The sequence below is a fragment of the Peromyscus maniculatus genome, chromosome 8 (assembly GCF_049852395.1).
Source record: "Peromyscus maniculatus bairdii isolate BWxNUB_F1_BW_parent chromosome 8, HU_Pman_BW_mat_3.1, whole genome shotgun sequence".
In the NCBI taxonomy this organism is placed as follows: domain Eukaryota; kingdom Metazoa; phylum Chordata; class Mammalia; order Rodentia; family Cricetidae; genus Peromyscus; species Peromyscus maniculatus.
Window position 1 is genome coordinate 71048084 of NC_134859.1, and position 21062 is coordinate 71069145.

General features: G+C 39.3%; 1 protein-coding gene across 5 annotated transcripts in view; it reads left to right on the plus strand.

Moving 5' to 3' along the window:
* Positions 1-21062, plus strand: part of Acaca (acetyl-CoA carboxylase alpha) — a 268884-nt gene that overhangs the window by 171831 nt on the left and 75991 nt on the right. For all 5 annotated transcript variants that reach the window (XM_006983168.4, XM_006983169.4, XM_006983170.4 and 2 more), the window contains 6 exons: positions 2538-2579; positions 4340-4555; positions 5596-5751; positions 8655-8858; positions 13973-14128; positions 15928-16074. In XM_006983168.4, the coding sequence (XP_006983230.1) occupies positions 2538-2579; positions 4340-4555; positions 5596-5751; positions 8655-8858; positions 13973-14128; positions 15928-16074 (921 nt within the window). The remainder of the gene's footprint in view (positions 1-2537; positions 2580-4339; positions 4556-5595; positions 5752-8654; positions 8859-13972; positions 14129-15927; positions 16075-21062) is intronic.

The window sequence follows — 21062 nt, forward strand, 5'->3', positions numbered from 1 at the left end:
TGGAGACAATGTTTCTCTGTGTAGCCCTAGCTGTCCTGGAAGTTGCTTTGTAGACAAGGCTGGCCTTGAACTTACAAAGATCTGCCTGCCTCTGCCTCCCAAGTGCTTTGTTTGTTTGTTTGTTTTCTTGATGTTTTTGAGTAATTTGTTTATCTTATGAGTGCCAAAAAGTTGACTATAAAACCTGCAGACTTCTGGTCTCCTGAAGAATGTATTGATATTCCTGTCTTGCTATTGCAGACAGTTCATGTCAACCCCTGTTGTAAATGTTCTGAATTTCAGTGTATCAAAGTCTCCTCAGAAGTTGGGGAGGAAGTTTACTTCCATCACCTCAGATACCTTCTCAGCTCTGTGATGAAAGTGGGCATTTGTTATTTGTTTGGGAAAGGCTGCTGCTGCTTCTTGTTGTTTTGGTTTTTGTTTTATTCTCACTGTGTAGCCTTGACTATCCTGGAACTCACAGAGATCCACCTGCCTCTGATTCCTTAGTCCTAGGATTAAAGGTATGCTACTACCCACAGTGAAAGTGTTTTTTTTTTTTAATTAATAGTTTAACTCTGTCTTGTCACCTTACAACTAACTTGCCCTCTGCCAAAAGGTAGCCCTTTCATTTTATGCAATGAAGATATTTCCATTCAAAGTGTTTTTTTTTTTCATGCCTACAATTTTGATTAATTGATTTGGTGAAAAGAAAGCTTCTGTTAAAAAATTGTGGTTACTACTGTCTTGTTTTTTAGTAAAAATGGGACAGATGTACACAGAAATGACCTATCAGTACCTCCTCGGGTCAGGCAGATAGAAAAGTGTGTGCTTACATGTTACCTTAAGACTTTACTGTCTTCTTTCAAGAAAACCCCATGGAAGGGTTTGTCTCTCTTTCTTTATGTTATGTTTTATTTTTAGGTCATAATTTAGAAACTAAATTTCTCGAGAATTAAACCAGAACTAGACTATGTAAAGTTCAGAGTATGGAATCTACTGACAGTTCAGCTGCCACTTCCTACTTAATTTTGAAGTTACCCCCGTGCTACACTGACTGACATTGGGCCTGCCGGAAGGAGGTGTGCCAGAGAATTGTTGAGAACAAAATCCTATTAGTAAAATGTCAGTCATATGTAAAACCCACTTTCACTTTTGAAGGGCTTTTAAAGACCTTTTGATTCTCCTGGTATTGGTAAATGAACTCCTAGAAGTCTGTTAAGTTAAATCTTACAGTTAAAATCCTATGAAAATGTAGGCAGGCAGTCATGGTGAGGCATTTCTGCTTTCCAGCAGTGGGAGGCAGAGGCAGATGGAGGTCAAAGCCAACCTGAGCTCCAGGCCAGGATGGCATGATGAGACTCTGTCTCAGAAAAAGAAAGAAAAGAAACAAACTTTCTGTAAAGTAAAAACCCACAGTGTTGCAGTATGAGTTTGCCTTGTTTCCTACTTTGTCTTAATTCTCCCCCTCCCCTTTTTTTTCTCACTAAAGAAAAACACATTTAAATAAGGAATTTTAATTATAACAAGAATAAAAAGATAATGCCCTGTGCTTCAGTGGCAAAAGGCATAGGCTCTGTCATGAGAGACTTGGGTTGATTTTTCCCCTTGAGCTAAGCCTTGCTCATCTGTAAAAGCAGGGGCTGTGATCATTCCCTCCAACTAGTAGATTTTGAGTCCTCATTTCCTTCATGGCTCTTGAAGAATGTGTAGCTAGCTAGTCCTGGTCTCTCTGCTTTATGCCAACTATCACTTGATTATATTGCACTCCTAATGAAGAAGGTGCCTAATGGAACCTCCTAGAGAGGAAATAGTAATGACTCATTGCAGCACTGCCAGGAGAGCTTCCCATCCGAGAAACAGGGGTATTTGGTGTTAATAAGTTAAATTTCAGAAACTAATGAACTCTGCTAATTGAATTCATCTTTGTTAATTAATAGGGTTCTAGTAAATTGGTTGCTTTCTTGTGTAATGCTGTGCAGGAAGACCTAATGATTTCAAGTTCACTGGTCCCACCCCTTTCTTTCCTAGGCAGAGCAGTAGTGACCAAAGTAGCATCCACTACTTCCTTTGTCTTGAAATGTTATTATTAAATCCTTGATCAGCTTCAGAATGAATGCTGGAGTGGGGGTGGGGACAAAACACCACGGACTGAAAATTGCCTTGGCTAGTTTACATTTGAAGAGTTTTCTTAAGGAGAAGCTTGGGAAATCAGTCTAGTAAGTCCTGTTGCAGTGGTTGTAATATAGGGTATATTGATTTTATTTGCCAAGAGTAACACGCAGGAAGACTCTTTTTTTCTACTTGAGAAATGAATTAAAAACTTTTTCTTGGGAGATGATAGGCACTAAAGGTAGGTTACTAGTGTAGTAATTTCCAAGAGGAATCAAAGCGATGATTATCCAGAGCGTCTCTCTTGCCAGGAGTAAGCTCAGATAAGGAGCGTGTTTTTTTAGGAACTACCTTCTAGATACTTGACTGAGGCCATACTGTATGCTGTGTCCCCAAAGAGCCATTCTATGAAGGACTAACATACTTTGCCTTCTTCTTTAACACAGAGAGAATTTCCCAAATTTTTCACATTCCGAGCAAGGGATAAGGTAAGGCTGATTCACTCCATTGCCTCTTTTTCTCTCCCTTTCTCCTTCTTGTCTCCTCCCTCTTCCCTTTCCTCTCTCTCTCCTTCGCCCCATCCTTCCCTCTTTCCCTCCCCTTTTTGTGCTATGAGTAGGTCATTGTTGCCATTCTCTTTTCTATAAAGCACACTTCTTCAGAAAGAGTTTACTTTAAGAAGTGACCAAATGTGTTGACCCAAAGAAGGCGATAACTTCAACACCATCCCTTTCCTTCAGAACAGTTTTGAGGTGTTATTAAAGAATGCTTTATGTAGTAGGATTATTCTGTTTTTTAGTAGGATCACTCTTGTCACCTACAAGAGAGTTGATTTGTATTCAGCTCTTCTTTCCGTCCATTTGTTTCTTAGTTTTAAAGTATAACATTTCATACCGTGTTGATTTCTCCCTCTTACTAGCTTATATTTTAGGTATCTTTCCCATTGATTTAATTGACAGGCTTTCTAGTAAAACAATTTATAATCAGCAATGTAGAAAATGGATTAATAGAACCTTTTATATATAAGTGATGATATAACTATCAAGATAGAATGCCCCAGAGTCAAATACTGTCAAAAATATGATGTTTATTTATTATTAAGTGATATGAGTCCTGCCCTCAAGTATTTCATACTACTTAGGTGAACCCATAACATTATCATGTATGTGAAATAGATACTAATTAATGTGAAGCAATCTGTATAGTTGGTTGTTTTTAAAAAATTGTAACAGTATTAAATGCTTTAGAAATTCTGAGGGAATTAAAGGTTTTTATTTGTGTTGTTTTCATTTAGTTATTTTGTTGGGGGGACAGAATTTTACTATGTAGCCCTAGCTGGCCTGGAATTCTATGTAGATCTGGCTGACCTAAAACTCAAAGAGATCCACCTGCCTATGTCTTTGGGTTTTTTTGGTTTGTTTTGATGAACATTGTCATTTGTAGAAGCATGAAATGTTGAAAACTTGAGAAACAGATAGATATTTGGGCACCTTTTTTGGGGGGCGGGGGTGTTCTCTGTGTAACCCTGGCTGTCCTGAAATTCACTCTGTGGACCAGACTGGCCTCCAAATCAGAGATCCACCTGCCTCTGCCTCCCAAGTGCTGGGATTAAAGATGTGGGCCCTCACCGCTCAGCTAGGGCACCTATTCTTTTTTTGGTTTTTCTAGACAGGGTTTCTCTGTGTAGTTTTGGTGCCTGTCCTGGAGCTCGCTCTGTAGACCAGGCTGTCCTGGAACTCACAGAGATCCACGTGGCTCTGCCTCCCGAGTGATGGGATTAAAGGTGTGTGCCACTGCTGCAGGGCTAGGGCACCTATTCTTATGTAAGCTATTACAGTAGTTCTGTATGTAGCTCATTAGCATATTATAGCTTATGTTTCCATTTTTGAGACCCCTCCCATCCTTTTTTTGAGATGGAGTTTCACTCTGTAGCCTGAGCTATCCTTGAGCTCGCTATGTAACCCATAGCCTTGATTTATTTTTATTTTATTTTAGTTATTTATTATGGTGCTAGGGATTGAGCCCACATGTTCACACATTAGGCAAGTACTCTACCTCTGAGCCACATCCAAAATCCCCATGATAGCCTCAAACTTTGGATAATCCTCCTGCCTCAGCCTCTTGGGTGCTGGGATTACAAATGTGATTCAACATCTCCAGCTCTTAAGAATCTGTTTTACCAACACAATCATAAAATAATTTTGCAACTGCCTCGTGTAAGCTGTCTGTCTCTGACTCTTGTGCTCAGTTTGAGGAGGACCGCATTTATCGCCACCTGGAGCCTGCTCTGGCTTTCCAGTTAGAGCTGAACCGGATGAGAAATTTTGACCTCACTGCCATTCCATGCGCTAATCACAAGATGCACTTGTATCTTGGGGCAGCTAAGGTGGAAGTGGGCACAGAAGTGACTGACTACAGGTTCTTTGTTCGTGCAATCATCAGGCATTCTGATCTGGTCACAAAGGTGGGTACTTTACTTTAATGGGAAGTTACCCATGAGGGAAAGGGCAGAGAGTTAGTAATTCAGCTTTACTATTTGAATCAAAGCTTTTGTTTGTCACTCTTCAATATTCCAAATAATAAAGGCTCATTTTTCTTTAATTTGATTTTTCTTGATAACAGAAGCTTGAGAACACTCACTTGAAGAAAGAAAACTATGCTTAGCAGACAGAAACCACAAAGACTTGAGTAATGATAACTAATAAGGAAAAAGTTACAGTAACCACATTATAAACCTGTCTAAACGTGTGGGCTTCCTCGAATGCTAACTGTTGCATCCTATTGCCATAAGCTTCTTCCTTTAGCTCTTCATTCTAAACAGGTCTTCTTTCTAAAGAGCTCTGTTTGGCATATGTGAAACATAATCATATTGGGGTTTCAGCTCTAGAGATGCCTAGCATCTCTACCTTTTAGAGGAAATTAGATCCTAAGAGGCTGGAGAAAGGGCTAACAGAGACTCTATATTTAGCCTTTGCCAGCCCTTGCCTCCTATAGTCAATAGATTTACAACCTAGAGAAAGGTAAATAATGTATAATCAGAAACCTTACTATTTTATCATATTGCTTCTTAAGTTATTGCGTTGGGGTGGGGGTAGGTTGTATGTACACTTACCCATTCAAGCACATGTGGAGGCCAGAAGTTGACATGCAGACATCTTCCTCTGTTACTGTCCATTTTATTTTTTATTACATGTGCACCTCTGTTACTCTCTACCTTTTTTGTTTGTTTGTTTGTTTATTTTTGAGAAAGTATCTCTCACTGAACCTGGAGCTTACAGTTTCAGCTAAGCTGGCTGGTCAGTGAACCCTCTTAATTCCATTCCCCACTTTCCCCTGGTGCTGAGGTTACAGATGCAGGGCACTGCTCCAGCTTTTTCACAAGCCCTGGAAATCCAAACTTAGTCCTTGTGCTTTCCCAGCAAGCACTGTACCCACCGAACCATTTTCCCAGCCCTCTCTATTGCTTCTAAAGCACACTAATGGTGTTGATTTCTTCCTATATAGGAAGCTTCTTTTGAATATCTTCAAAATGAAGGGGAGCGGCTGCTTCTGGAAGCCATGGATGAATTGGAAGTTGCTTTTAATAATACAAATGTCCGCACTGACTGTAACCACATCTTCCTCAACTTTGTGCCTACAGTCATCATGGACCCATCGAAGGTAAATTTCTCAGTGTCTCTGCCACTCCCCACAAAGAGACTCATTTGTATGTGGCTCATGTGGATTTGGAAACAGGTGTTTATGTCAGCAGGTTGACCTTTTAATTTTTTAAAGTCACAGGCTGCTTGTAAGGCTGATTTTCATAGGACAATCTCAAAATTGTTTTATTTAACCATTAAAAATAGTTCTCAAAACTGAGGATGATTTGCTACTTATTTGCTTGTAATAAGAATTTGTTGGCCAGGTGGTGGTGGCGCACGCCTTTAATTCCAGCACTTGGGAGGCAGAGGCAAGTGGATCTCTGTGAGTTCGAGACCAGCCTGGTCTATGGAGCAAGTTCCAGGACAGACTCCAAAGCTACACAGAGAAACCCTGTCTCGAAAGAAAACAAAAACAACAAAAAATAAAAGAACTTGTCAATTTTTACTAATTTGCCATGTGGTGGTCCTATTTTAAATAATCCCCTAGGATTTCTCATCCCAAGTAATTTATTTTGATATTATTAGACATTTTGACTAAATTACTGCCTTTATGCATTAAATGCTACTTATGAGTGGCCTTGTTAGGTGCAACACTGTCCGAAAATGTCTACCCTATTTCTCCATAGTGAGAGAATTTGACTGTACGGAATTTCACGTGATGTATGTTTTCATCCCTGAGGCTCTATTCTAAACTGTGTTCTGTACAATTTAAGATGATGGTGGAATAAGGGCAAGTGGCTCTTTGTTCCTGATCTTTCCGCCTTTCTCCTGTGTTGTGCGTTTGGATAGGACTGTCAATCAATATCTGCCTTTCTCTACATCAGTTGTAGACAGGAACTTTTGCTTCTTCTTTTTTAAGACATTGTCACATGTACCTCAAGCTAGCCTCGAACTTCCTGTGTAGCTGAGAATGATCTTGAGCTTCTGATCCTTCTCCCTCAGCCTTCCAAGTGCTGGGTTATGTAGTGCTGGGTTATATAGTACTGGATCATACAGTGCTGGGTTATACAGTGCTAGGGATCAAAAAGGGCTTTGTACGTACTACCCAATCACTCTGCCATTTGAACTCTATCCCCAGTTCTGATTTTGCCCATTGAACTTAGTGCCCAAGATCTGAAAATGTTTCCTACTTTTTTTTCTTCAAAACCCCAAGGTAATGGTGGGATAATTGTGTCTGTTTGGAAAGCTGTTCTTTGAGTCTCAATTTGCATCATCTGTACAGCAAAATTTTCCTTTAGCACCAACAAAACTAGAAGTCTTAAAGCATGACTAGGACTCTGTATGTTTTTAGATTGACTTTTTCTCTATGAATAATTTGATTTAAAACATCAGCCTCTATGCCCCTACTCTGAGTACTCAGACTCTCCCTTGCTAGTCACACATCACTGTTGTTTCCTGTACACACAGATTGTTAGCATTTATCCTCTCAAGAAAAGAATGGATAAATGTTTCTTGGCTAGCACGCACAGTGTGGGAACAGGGAAGTTATCTACTTGAAACCTATTCTAAGTTAAAACTCCATGATACAGAAACAAAATGCATGCAGGATGATACCAACTACTGGAAAACCATAAATTGGGGCATATAAGGTAATCTTAAGGCTTTCTAAGAAGCTGAGACATCACTTTAGAAAGACACTTCAGAGTGCTCTGGGTACTTGCAGCCCCATTGGGAACAGTTAATGCATGTTAGTAACAAAACCATTTATGCATTTATTTACTTGGTGAGACTTGGTTCTCTCCTTATACCATGTGGGTTCCAAGGATCTTTAAGTTCTCAGGCTTGGTGGCAAGTGCCTCTACCCACTAAAATACCTTGGCAACCTACAAAGTCACTTCTAGGGATATCCAGTTAAAATAAGTTTTCTAACTCTGAAAACCAAGCTGTCTTAGTACAGAGCTTCAGGGAAGCAAGGGAATATCTCATCTCCGTAAATCCCAGTTGGACTTGGCAGTGAACAAACTTTAGAGCGTTAATGTTAAGAGGGAACGTTCTGGTACAACCTACAAATTGCCTTTCTTTAATTTGTGCAATTTACTAAGAGACATACATTATCAAGTTTAATAAAATTTTGTGGAAAAAAAGCTCATGGTGGTAATTGCTGTGTTGATTTAAGGTCCTGTAAGTGCAATGAAACATAGTTACCATGCATAGAAATGCTACTTAATAGCTATTTAACCAGGGATTTTATTCTTATTTGGGGGCTTTCTCCTAAATCCCCTGGCTTTTAATTTTAGATATTGCAGATCTTTGATATAGATTATGAATATAATTGGGAAATGGGAAGGAGTTGTACAGATTTGGGGGTTATAAGTAAAAGAAAATCACTCAAATACCAACCCAGCATGAAATTGCTTCTAACTTATTCCAAGCAAGAGTAGGTTGCAGAGTGTCTTAGTTTCTTTCTGCTGCTGTGATATATATAACTACAGCCAAAAGCAATGTAGGGAATTAAAGAGTTTATTTCAGCTTCTACTTCTAGATCACAGTTCATAATTGAAGAAAGTCAGGACAGGAACTCAAGGTAGGAACCTAGAGTAGACACCATGCAGGAAGGCTGCTTACTGGCTTGCCCGCTGTCTCATACTCAGCTTTCTTATTACAGAGCCTGACCCACCCATCTAGGGAAAGTGCTGCCTACAGTAGCCTGTGCCCTCTTAATCTATCAAGACAGTCTAACCAAGACAGTCCTTCAATTGAGGTTTCCTTCTTTCCAGATGACTCTGGTTTGTGTTAAATTGACTAAAAACTAACTAGAACTGGGAGAATAGACCATATGAGTTCTCTTTGTAAGCTGTAAATGTGCTTACAAAGATAAACCAGCATCTTTTTCCAATGCTCTTTTGCAAAGATGTACAAACTTAAAACAAGTTTTAGATACAAAATATTTTGGTTTTACACTTGGTATTATATCTGTGTCAGATTGAAGAATCTGTTCGGAGCATGGTAATGCGCTATGGAAGTCGGCTGTGGAAATTGCGCGTCCTCCAGGCAGAACTGAAAATCAACATTCGCCTGACAACAACTGGAAAAGCAATTCCCATCCGCCTCTTCCTGACAAATGAGTCTGGCTATTACTTGGACATCAGCCTGTATAAGGAAGTGACTGACTCCAGGACAGCACAGGTACAGTAGTCAAGCAGACTCCTCCAAGGTTGATTTGGTCCAACACATAAAATGACCCAGAAACCCTATTGGTTTACCCTTTGCATCGGAAACATCTTTGTGCCTCTTGATCATGCATGTTACAAAACCTTAACCTTTTGTCAAATATAGAGGAACACTACCAGGCCAGGTGAAGCAACTCCACAGGTAATTGTGCAGTGCCGATGTTTATTGCTTCTAGGGGCTCTTGTGCTAAGTAATCCAGACTTCCTGGTCTGATTTGTTTTCCTGTTCCCAGTGCAGCCTTTCACTGACAGGTGAGGAAAGAGGACTTGCTGGAATATATCTCCAACTTCTGTCTTTAAAAAGGGGAAATCTTACCAGAGTATCACATTAGGAGCAGGGCCAAGCAGTGTCTTTTTCATACATGTACATTGCTTATTCCATTCACTCAGGCTCACTTTCCTTCACTGAGTTCAGAGTGTGGAATGCCTATATATGAGCAAAGTGACAAACTGTAACCCATTTTCCAAGGGAAAAAAATTTAGGAATGCAGAAATGAAAAATGGATAAGCATGCTGATTCTATGATAACAAAGCATTCTATTTTAATTGGCTTGCCACCTTAGTTTCTAAATATTGGACCATTTTCAATGGTATGGGCACATCTTCAGAGGCAGTATGTTACTTTAGGGCCTCAGTGTGTACTTTAAAGGTATACACCTGATAAAGGGTAGACTTGTACCAGAATACACAAACAAGGGTTTAGGCTGTTTTATGCATTTGGTTCTGGGAAGCATTATGTGGCTCTTACTTTTATATGTGTTCATTTAAATCCAGGAATGCAAGTAGGAAAAGATATTTCTGTCTGTGTTTTGGAGATGAATTTTTAAAAGTCCTAGTTTAGGCAATTTTCTTACTGACCTTTCATTTTGTTCTTTGATTCTCAGTTAGATGACCAAAGAAATCTATCCTTTAAGAAGCAAGCAGTTAGAACAGCATGCACAGAGCACAGGGGTGAGCAAGAAAAAGAGTGCTCAATAATTTTTGCTCTATGTGATGTTTTTCAGGACAACCTTAAGAACATTTTCAGTCAGGGCTTTCCATGGTTCGGGATGCTTTTAATTAACTCCTACAATGGCTTCAAGGCAGGCCTATTCTTCTGTAAAAGAAGAGGGCCACTTGAGATTTTAATGTTTTTGATAAATGTTTTTCCTTCATAACTTTCTTCTTTTTTTCCATTTCTTTTTATTAGATAGCTCTTAGATTTCTCTGATGCTGGTTGGTGGTGACAGAGGCCCATGAAAGGCACAGGTGCCTTCAGCAGAGATTTAGTATTGTGCCTGGCACAAAATAAACACTTAATAGGCGCCTGCGAGAGTGAATAAGCTGCCCTCGACCTGAAGGGGACCGCATATTTGAAAAGCCCTGGAGGTTGCCCAGCCTGGCTGCAGCATGGAAGCTAGGTCAAAAGCAGGGGTAGAGGTGGGAACTGACCGCAGAGCAGCCTCCAGCCAGTTCCTGTGCACCAGTGCCTGCTTGGTGCTTATCACTGAACTTCATTTCCTCTTTCCTTAGTAAACCATAGGAAATTGAGATAATACGAAACCATGTTTATCATCTGTTCATTTGCTTATTTAATATTTTCTGACCAAGTAATGTGTCAGGAACTATGGATACAAAGCAGTTCCTCCTTAAGAAGTATATATCACAGTGGGAAAAGACAGATGAGTAATTGATGCTTCCATGCTATAAGAGACATCAGAAAGTAAAATACGTCCAGGGCTCTAGGGTACCCACTGTGTAGGTCAGAGATAGTTCTCTGAAAGAAGCCCTGCTGCAGCTTTCAGTGGGAGATAGTAATAAAACCTGTGCACTCAGGAGGCAGAGGCAAGCAGATCTCTGCGAGTTCGAGGCCAGCCTGGGCTACAGAGTGAGTTCCATGAAAGACGCAAAGCTACACAGAGAAACCCTGTCTCGAGAAACGGGAAAAAAAACAAAACAAAAAAACCTGTGCATGTTTTCAAACTTGTAAAACATGATCCCTACCAGCTTTTAATTACTATGTCCATCATAGGAGAACATGGAGCTAAACAACCGGTCAGTTGGGGTTTCAGTTAGGATCCATTACTACCAGCCTCTTGCCCAAGGACATTATTTATTGCCAATAAGAAAAAAAGTTAGCGGGCTTGAGTTTCGTGTTTCTTGTGTAGTCTTTGTCCTATAGGCTGTAAAGAACCACATCAGGCAGTCCTGAGTAGGGAGAAGAGGTTTGGATAGTCCATTATTTAAATGAATTCACTTCCAGTGAGGAAAGTAAACATTTTAAAAGTCACCTTTATTGATTTTAATTTTTTTTTTGTGGGGATAGGGGCTTCCAGACAGGGTTTCTGTGTGTAGTTTTGGTGCCTGTCCTGGATCTCACTTTGTAGACCAGGCTAGCCTCAAACTCACAAAGGTCCACCTGGCTCTGCCTCCCAAGAGCTGGGATTAAAGGCGTGCTCTACTGCCACTGGCTTGAGTTTACATTTTTAAGTAGTTTCTATAGTTTGCCTGTACCAAAATGGATTCCTTTGTTGTATTTGATTTGATGAAGTCTGACCATTGTATATGATATGTCACTGTCATCACAGTCATGATAGAGAACTTCTTGTCACCCCACGAAGTTTCTCATTCTTTTCGGTGAAAGGCAGAGCACCAATTGCAGACTTAGGCAACCACTGATCTGCTTTCTGTTGCTGTAGATAGTTTTGCCTGTCCTATAGTTGCATGTAAATGAAATCAGACAATTCATGCTATTCTATATTCTTCTTGTTTTGTTTAACATAATGTTTTGGGCGTTCATCTATGTTGCAAGGACTATGAGTATGTTCCTTTTCATTGTCGAGTAGTATTCCATTATGCAGATTTACCAAAATGTTTATATCCATTCAATTATTGGAGTTTTATTTCCAATAATTGGGTTGTTTGGAATAAATCTGTAATGTGCCTTCATTTGCAGATCTTTTCTTTTTTGTTTTGTTTTATTTGAGACTTGGTCTCACTATATAGACCAGGCTGGCCTTAAATTCAGGGAAGATTCTCCTGCATTTGCTTTCCAAGTGTTGGGATTAAAGGCATGTGCCACCATGCCTGGCTATTATTTGCAAATCTTTGTACAGATAATTTTTTATTGTTCCTAAGTAAATACATAGGAGTCTAATTGCTGGTTCATAGTAACTATTTTTTTTTTGTTTTGTTTTGTTTTTTTCAAGACAAGGTTTCTCTGCGTAGCTTTGTGCCTTTCCTGGAGCTCACTTGGTAGCCCAGGCTCTGATCCGCCTGGCTCTGCCTCCCGAGTGCTGGGATTAAAGGCGTGCGCCACCACCGCCTGGCGGTAACTATTTTTAACATCATAAGAAACTGACAAGCCACTAAGTGGTTACCATTTTAAATTCCAGCAGCAGTATAAATACCCAGGCAGCTTTCTTCAGTTCCTTTCCTTACTGCATAGTTATATTGCTTTACTATGGCTAACCTGACTTCATCCTAGAGCTTGGCAAAATTGAGTTTCAAACCCTGTACTCACAGCTTTTGCCTCTCTTAGCAGGAAATACCGTTCCAAAACCCTGCTGCTTTTAATTTTATAGTTTTATGTGTGTGTACACACGTATATAGATCAGATGAGGACAGCTTGCAGGAATCAGGTCTTTCAGTCCCAGGCATTGAACTCAGATTGTCAGGCTTGGTGGCAGGTATCTTTACTGGCTGAGTTGTCTCTGAGTCTTGAACCTCCTGCTTTTATTCCTTTTTCGTACTCTGATTCAGTCTTTGTCCCAAATACAGTTTTCTCATAATGTACCCTTGTCAAAACACTTGAAATCTGTTAAAAATATGACTAGTTCTTTTACTCCCAAGGTGTTGCTGCTGTTGTCTCCCACATAGTAACTTTCCCCCTTGGTCCTTTAGAAGAGAGCTGGGGGTTCCACTGTGGGGCCTTTAAACAGCCTAGGATATGTTTTGCCCAGAATCAGGCCTAATTGACACGTCACCAGAGCACTCTTATTCCTCTGAGCTAAATACTAAGGATTCACTTAGCTGGATGACCTTCAGGTTTAGGACAGTACTTAATTCCATTCTATGCATATATATCAATTCCAGGGATCTTTTCATTAATGGTACACTTGTGCTTATATTTTAGGTCCAAACAGATATGTGAATGAATATATATATATATTCATTCCAATCTCCATTTGTATTCAGTGTGTTGGGAATCTATATTTTATGTGTTCATAGATAAAGTGCCTAGTTTGGTGTTATACAACCTCTGAGCACTCAATAAATATTAATTGAATTGAAATAATGGCATCCCTTATAAATATTCATGAGCAAATAAAACTAGCTAAATATATGGAGTATGAAGTACTCTTCTAGAAATATTTGAGTTAAAAATGATTAAAAACTGGTGTGGTGCTTTCATTATGTGACAATCCAGCAATTGCAGGAATTCACTAGTTATAGACAGTATACTAGAGAGAAATATATATAGTTGAATATGTAATTTAATAAAATATAGTGATTTTTACCATAGATTGTGTCTTATGATGTAACAAGAATTAATTAGGTGAGTGGATGGAATTTACTTACTCTGGTGAAAATATTTGAAGCTTTTGTGTGGCTAATAATATTACAAAGCACTTTATAGTCAAGGGACTAATGCATGATCAAGTGATAGAACCTTGGCCTGGTCCAAGAATAAGAATTATCTCTATAGTGTATAACTGTTCCTTTACTTAAACACTAGAACTGTTCTGTCCAGTTAGCTGACATGCTTCATATTTTAGTATCGGAGATTCAAGTCACTTTGGAAGGCAAGTGTTTTCTGAGATGTAAAATTTACACTGGACTTTCTTGTTAATTTCACCTAATCCCACACTAAGCACAGCCTAGTATATATGTCTGGTTATACATCACTATTTTAGAGTTGGTTAACCGGCAGAGAAGGGACAACACCAAATACCCAGAGACAAGTCTCTGCCATTAAGCAACCCCCCAACTGTTTTTCAAGAAATGACATTATGAAAAACGGTGCTATAGGCAGCTATTTCATTTCCTGTCTGTCTCTTACCTGTCTGTGCATTCTGTTTTTTCCTACAGATCATGTTTCAGGCATATGGAGACAAGCAGGGACCACTGCACGGAATGTTAATCAATACTCCATATGTGACCAAAGACCTTCTTCAGTCGAAGAGGTTTCAGGCACAGTCCTTAGGAACAACGTATATCTATGACATCCCAGAGATGTTTCGGCAGGTAAAGGTGGCTAACGGGTGGGAGTTTTCCGGAAACAAGGTTTCCTTGAATTTCATCAGGTGCAGCTTTCCCTAGAGAAGGGCACTCACAGGGCCAGGAGGTGTCTTGACACTATTCTGATTTCTGTCTCATTGATGGCTTTAGTGTCTTCTAACTCAGGTGCTTCATAAGGAATGATGAGGAGTCTCAAGTAGGAGACAGTAAATCCATACCACATGTTATATTTTCAGGGACCTGTGTGAAGTGTTATACATGTATTAAGTCTTCAAATTAGAGATAGAAAAAAGGAGGAATGGAATGAGTTTTCATTTCCCTACTTTCCAGGATGGTCCCTAAGCCTACGCCAAGATGAGAGTCATTATAGGTAGCATAGACAAATGGATATCACCACTATATATAGTTTAAGGTATAACTTTTTTGTGGATTTACTATAGTTGAATAAAGACCTAGCATGAGAAAAGTATGGCATTATGAAGCTCTTCCCCATATGAAAATAAACTCCTTGATCATATGATGGTCTCTCTCTATGCTGCAGATTTTCCCTTCAAAGTAGGGGAGTATATCACAAGCAGAGAATACAACAGATAAAGAATAGAGCATCAAAAAGTCGGGATTTCTTTTTTAAAGTACCTTTGATGTAGAATTTTTCAAGTCTCTTAGTCAGTACTATCAGTATTACCACATTTGAATCTTAATGTAATATTTATCTGTGGACTTGTTTAGTAGTCTGTGATTCCGTAGTATTCACAAAGACAAATTTCCTTTATGTAATCATTTATTTTCACCATCCTATCTCAGAACACACTGACGTTCACTCATTACCTCCATTTTATGGTGTCATTACCCTAACAACAGTGTGGTTCTGATTCTCAGTGTCAGTGCTATCTAAGTCATATTGTAATTGACAAGGGACACAGCTAGGCACATAAGTGTGTGTGAGTCATTTGGGCTTTAGGTGTTTAAGACAAGCAAGAACAGAGCTTCATAAAAAAGTTGTTTTTTTTACATAAGAAGTAAGAAATGAAAATTATGAATGTTTTTGTAACTGGATAGGTATGTCTGTATTCTCAAATTTGAAGTTTAGTTGATCTGTACTTATAAACAGTCATACACGTCTTAACTAATTCCCGTGTGTGGGCCTATTGCTGTGAAAAGTAGTAAAGGGATCTTCCCTTAACCTATAATAGAAACCCAATTCTGGCTCTCTTAGATTTGGTTGTAGTAGCAGAATGTCGTATCTGCTTTTTTTGAAAATCTTCTTTTGCCAGGTTTCCCTAGGATCCCTGCTCTCCAACACACAGATACATATACTTTTAAGAAGAGATGATGTTATTTATTTGGTTTTATTTGTTTTGTTTTGTTTTGTTTGAGACAGGGTCTCACTGTAGCCTTGGCTGGCCCAGAACTCATAGAGATGAACATGCCTTAGCCTCCCAAGTGCTGAGGCAGAGATTAAAGACATGAGCCACCACACCTGGCTGATGCTGTTTGAGGTTTATTTTTTTATTTTACTCTGGCTGGGGTGGTGTTAGGGCTTTTGTATGTGTTAATGCTCCAGTGCTATTTCAGACTCATTTAGTAGTTTGACTGTATTGGGGAAGTACCTGACTTTTGACATACTTGAAAATGCTGTAAAAATGGCTACAAGTGTATGTTTGCTGAGAGTGAAGGTTGGAGCATTTAGTCTCTAGAGCTCTTGGAAAAGAAAGCAGAGTCTGAGTGACTGAATCTGACTGTGATTTTTATCCATGTTGAAACGTTAATTGTCACTGATGAGTCAAACTTCTTTCTTCCATTAGTCGCTCATCAAACTCTGGGAGTCTATGTCCACTCAAGCATTCCTTCCCTCACCCCCTCTGCCTTCTGACATGCTGACGTACACTGAGCTGGTGTTGGATGATCAAGGACAGCTGGTCCATATGAACAGGCTTCCAGGAGGAAATGAGGCAAGTAGATACACCCTTCTCCCTTTCTGTCTCTGTGTCCACTAGTACCAGCCTTTCACGAGAGCTGACATTACACAGTGGGAACTAAGACTCAAGCGGCAGAGTCAGGACAGCATTGTTGGTCACTTTCCTCAGTGAGAGAGTGGACCAAACCAAGAAATGACTGTGAATTTTTTAGGTATAATAATGGTATTACAATTTTGCTTTTTGAAAAGGAGTATTATTTTCTGATGGGCAGACATACTAATACAACGTCTTTACAGATCAAAGGTCTAATGTCTAGGATTTGCTTCAAAATAGAGTTGAAGGTCATATTTTAAGTGGAGCAAGATTAGTGAGTTCATAATTGAAGATACATGAGAATAGATATGGAATTTTGAGATTTTTAGGTATCCTCTTTTACCCTTGATTCATTGGATTTTGTGATATTGTGAGTATGATAAAGAAATTCTTTCTGAAGGGCTGAGAGCCAACAGTTTTAAAAAAAAGAAACACAAAACATTGATTTGTTTGTTTGTTTGTTTTGAGATAGGTGTCACTCACTGCGTAAGCCTGGGTGTCCTGGAACTCACTACATAGACAAGGCTGGCTTTAAACTCACAGAGACCCTCCTGCCTCTGCCTTCTGAGTGCTGGGATTAGAGAAGTGTGCCACCACACCTGCTTGATTTTGATATTTATTAAAAACTTAAACTTGGGTGGAGAGGGACAGGAAAAAGATCATGAAATCCTTAGGGAAGGGGAGTATGATCTAAATAATTTAAATTTAAAAATAGTTTTAAAGAATATAATAATAAATTATTAGCTATTTAAAAATTTCAAAAAAATAAACACATTTGCTAGCCATGTGTTGTGCCTCATGCCAACATTTGGAAGCGGAGGCAGGAAAATTGAAGGTGAACCTGGGCAGCATGTGTCCCTATCTTGAAATAAAGCAAACAGAAGGCATTTTCTAGGATTAATAACCTTTTCTCATGTAGTACCATATTAATAATGACATAAAGACATATTCTCCTGTGTCCCCTCATATTCTTTTCCATATCCTTAAGATTTTGACTATGTTTCTAAAGTACAATTATAGCAATGATAAAAATATTAACACACCTAAAAAAATACAGAGGTGTTTTTATTGCAGATTCAGGTATAACCCCTAGCTAAACTCATTCCTTAAAATAATCTTTATCTGAGCCAGGGTATAGTGGTGCATGCCTTTAATCCCAGCATTTGGGAGGCAGAGGCTGGTGGATCTCTGAGTTTGAGGCCAGCCTGGTCTACAGAGAAAGTCCCAGGATAGACAAGGTTACACAGAGAAACTTTGTCTTGAAAACCCAAAAATAAATAAATAAATAATAATCTTTATTTGGGTGTTAACATAAGCAAACTGGCTGATCACTGGAGGTACTATGTGAATTTTTTCCCTTGTGTTGAGTATCTTATTTTTTTGTTCTTTGGAAATAGGGTCTCTCTTTGTAGCCCTGGCTGTCCTAGAACTCACTATGATGAACACACTGGCTTTGAACTCTGTTGTCTCTTCTGTAATTAAAGGCATGTGACACCAAGCCCAGCTCCAGTATCCTTTTCAAAAATATTTCTTCTGTTGTACAAGATGTATGACTGTTGAGTACCACAGTATAGGCTTCAAGTGCAGGTTATTTAGCATTAGGATGGAGTCAAGCATTGGACCAGATGAAGAGGCTTAGAGTCGTAGTTCTTCCAATCTGGTGCCTCAACAAATGGCCAGACAATGGGATGGAGGTGGCAGGTGTTGCCAAGAATAAACGCATATTCATCAACACACAAAGTTGAAGCAGAGCTCTGTACCTACTGTGTGTATGGCTTCTGCTTGCACGCCCCTCAGCAGAAAAGAAAAGCTTCGTTGTGCTAGTCTGCAATGTTTATTCATTGAATAGCTGTTGAGGAACAGAAAGCGGCCTTGTGAACATGAGGCTGAGAGTAAAACGGTTTTAACTAATGTAATTAAAACACAAAATGAGTTTGGGGTTTTTTCTGCCACATGAAAGCTAGCTGCAATGCTGTGTGAAACCTCTTGCCACGATCTTTCTTCTCCTGCTTTCTCTCTGTTCTCATTCTGTGTTTGAGCGAATGGAGACTGGGGGAATAGTGAAGTCCCAGAGGGACAAAGCTCTGTTCTTGCTGAAATTACAAGCACAGAGCTGCCTGGGCATGAACATGTAGTGTTTACTCTGCCAGTATGAATACAAATAGTCTTATTATACGGAACTCTGTACCAAAAGACCACACACACACACACACACACACACACACACACACACACACACACACACACACACGAACAAAAAAATTAAAGGTTTTTTATTTTTAACCCCTTTAAGACCTAACAAACCTCAGTATAAAAGGAGTGGCTACCACAGTGAGTGACAGTATACAGTAGTGACCACAAGTTTTCATTTGCCCTATGTCCTAATAGTTGTGAAACCAGAAAGCTAAAAGCATTTATGGAAATGCCATTGCTTTGTATCACTTTTCACATTATTCTCTCTTTCCCTTTCTAAGTTACATGTTTTCTTTGTTCTCTTTTCCTTTTCTTCAGATGACTGACTAGGATTGAGCCTGCATGTTAGCTTGCTGTGTCTGAGCCTAAGAGTTCAGGAAGAGTGAGGCTGATGTTCTTTTGTGAACAGTCAATAACTGAGCCCAGGATGACTGGTGAGGTCAGTGACCTTAGCTAGATTATAGGATACTGCATGACAGGAATGAGGTTATGGTATTAGAATCAAGCTCTGCTACCAATAGCTTGAAAATACAATGTAGTGTGTCCATTGAGAGACTCACCAGTCTAGGAATGGAATCAGCATTTGACTCTGAGGGACAGCTATACGTAAGAGATGACGAGGTGTCGGTAGGATATATTTCCTCATCCTGAGACTAGGTTTATCAGGGCACGTTGGTTTTCCACTACTGCAGTTTAATTTTCTTTGGCCAAAGTGACAAGTTTGTCATGAGCCCAGCACTCTACATATTACCCGAAGAATGGTGTGAGAACAAAGTGAGCTCATGCTGATGGGATTTGGAGCAAATCTTCCTTTGGCAAAGAGAATGGACATCAGAACAAAGCCTTGAGATATGGTTTTATTTAAAAAAGAATAAAAAATTGACCTGTTAGTGTTCTGAGAGCCCAGGCTCAATGTAAATGCATTGATGCTCCATAGACACTAAATCCTCATAATGTGGTGTTCTCCAGAGTGACGGCACTACCAGGTGGTCATTGTAGGTGACACTGAATTATCTTGAAGTATTGGAGTTTCTGGACTTAAAAGCTATCTCATGGATGTTAGGAATGAGGGTAAAATGCGAGATTCCTGTGTAGTTTTTCCCTGAATTGGGGTACTTCTCCTTACAGACAGAGGCAGAAGATGTGCACTTGTCAGACCACTGGTTACCTTGTTGGCCGACCTTTCTTCCCTACTTTTTTCCTGGGATGGCAAATAGGTGAAATGGTGATAGGACCAGGACTGGGACCAATTCAGTTCCATTTAGTTTTAGGTAACCTGTTTGCCATTTGAGGAAGATATTGGCTATTTCAGCAGAGATGTGACCTGCATTCTGAACATTTGTGCCTGTGCTAAAAGCATGCAAAAGAGAGATTTGCTGGTTCTGTGTTAGCTTACTTTCTTCTTCCTATTTTCCTAGTGTCCCTTCCCCATCAAGAAAGATGTAACTAAAGAAATGCTACTTAATTCCTAGTGAGAAGTATAGGACACTTTTTTCTCATTGTCAGGTTTGAATGGCATTGCATTTAATATGAATTTAGAATGGGAATAAGAACGATGTGGAGCAAATCTGTGAACTACATTACTTGCAAATAGCTCTAAAGATGAGTTGTCTGGGATTTTCTTAATAGTTTCAAGTAAAGATGAAAATTGAGGAAAATGTGATTGCAACAGAGACTAAACTGATTTCCTTTCTAGCTGCTCTGATGCTGCAGTGATGAGCACTGTATGTAAATACATAGCTAGATGAATGTATGCTGCAGAGCTACAGAAGAAACGCAGCTATCCATCCAGTCTGCTTTACTACTTCTCTGGTGTGGAGGAATTGTTTTCATTTTTTTGCCAGTTTGCTAACCTATTTCGATCATTTGGTACAAGCTGTAATTGCAGGTGGGAACATTTTGAGTAACACTTTGCAATCCAGCACAGCTGCTTTTTGTACTAAACCCAGTTATTAAAAAACTCAGGCTAAGATCAAGAGAAAGGCTGTAATGGACTTGACAGAGAACAACTTAACTTTGCCTGGTAGAACAAAGGAAAAAAAAAAAGCCTGGCTTTTGTGTGGTTATGTCCTTATTTGTTCTGAAGTAAGTCCACTATCATTTTATTTTATTTCTTTTTTACAGTTATTTGAACTCGATCAGGAATCTATAATGATAAAAATGTGATAAAGAGGCAACTCTTATAGAAATTTTATTGGTGATGAAGATCAAGTTCCTAGAACATGAGCTTTTAACATTCCTTCCCCATCACTCCTGACTTCATGAATAACTAGAGATGAAAACACACTGTGTTTAGAAGTAGTTATAATAATGAGGCACTCCAATCAGGAGTGATAATGATAGACTACCATCCTAGCGTGGCATAAGAATTTTTTCTTCAGTTTTTCTTTTTTTTTCGGGAGAAAAGTATATTCCACATTTAATGTGTTTTAATAGTCACCTCTGTGTAAGCCGCCCCGGGAAGGGATTAGAGTGGCTCTGAGGCTTCGTTTTTCCAGATGGGCACTAGGTGTCAGGGTTTTTCCTTTCAGCACTTTGAACATTCAGACACGCTTTTTGAATTCCCCTGTTTGGTGAGGCAAACCCACTTGTTTCCTTCATTCCCCTCCCCCCCCCCTTTTTTATTTATTTTGTTGTTGGTATAGTACATTTTCCCCTAATGTTCCTGCAATATTCAGTTGGCATTTTAACTCTGGTTGAATTAGTATGACCTGGCACTTTTTTTTTTAAAGAAG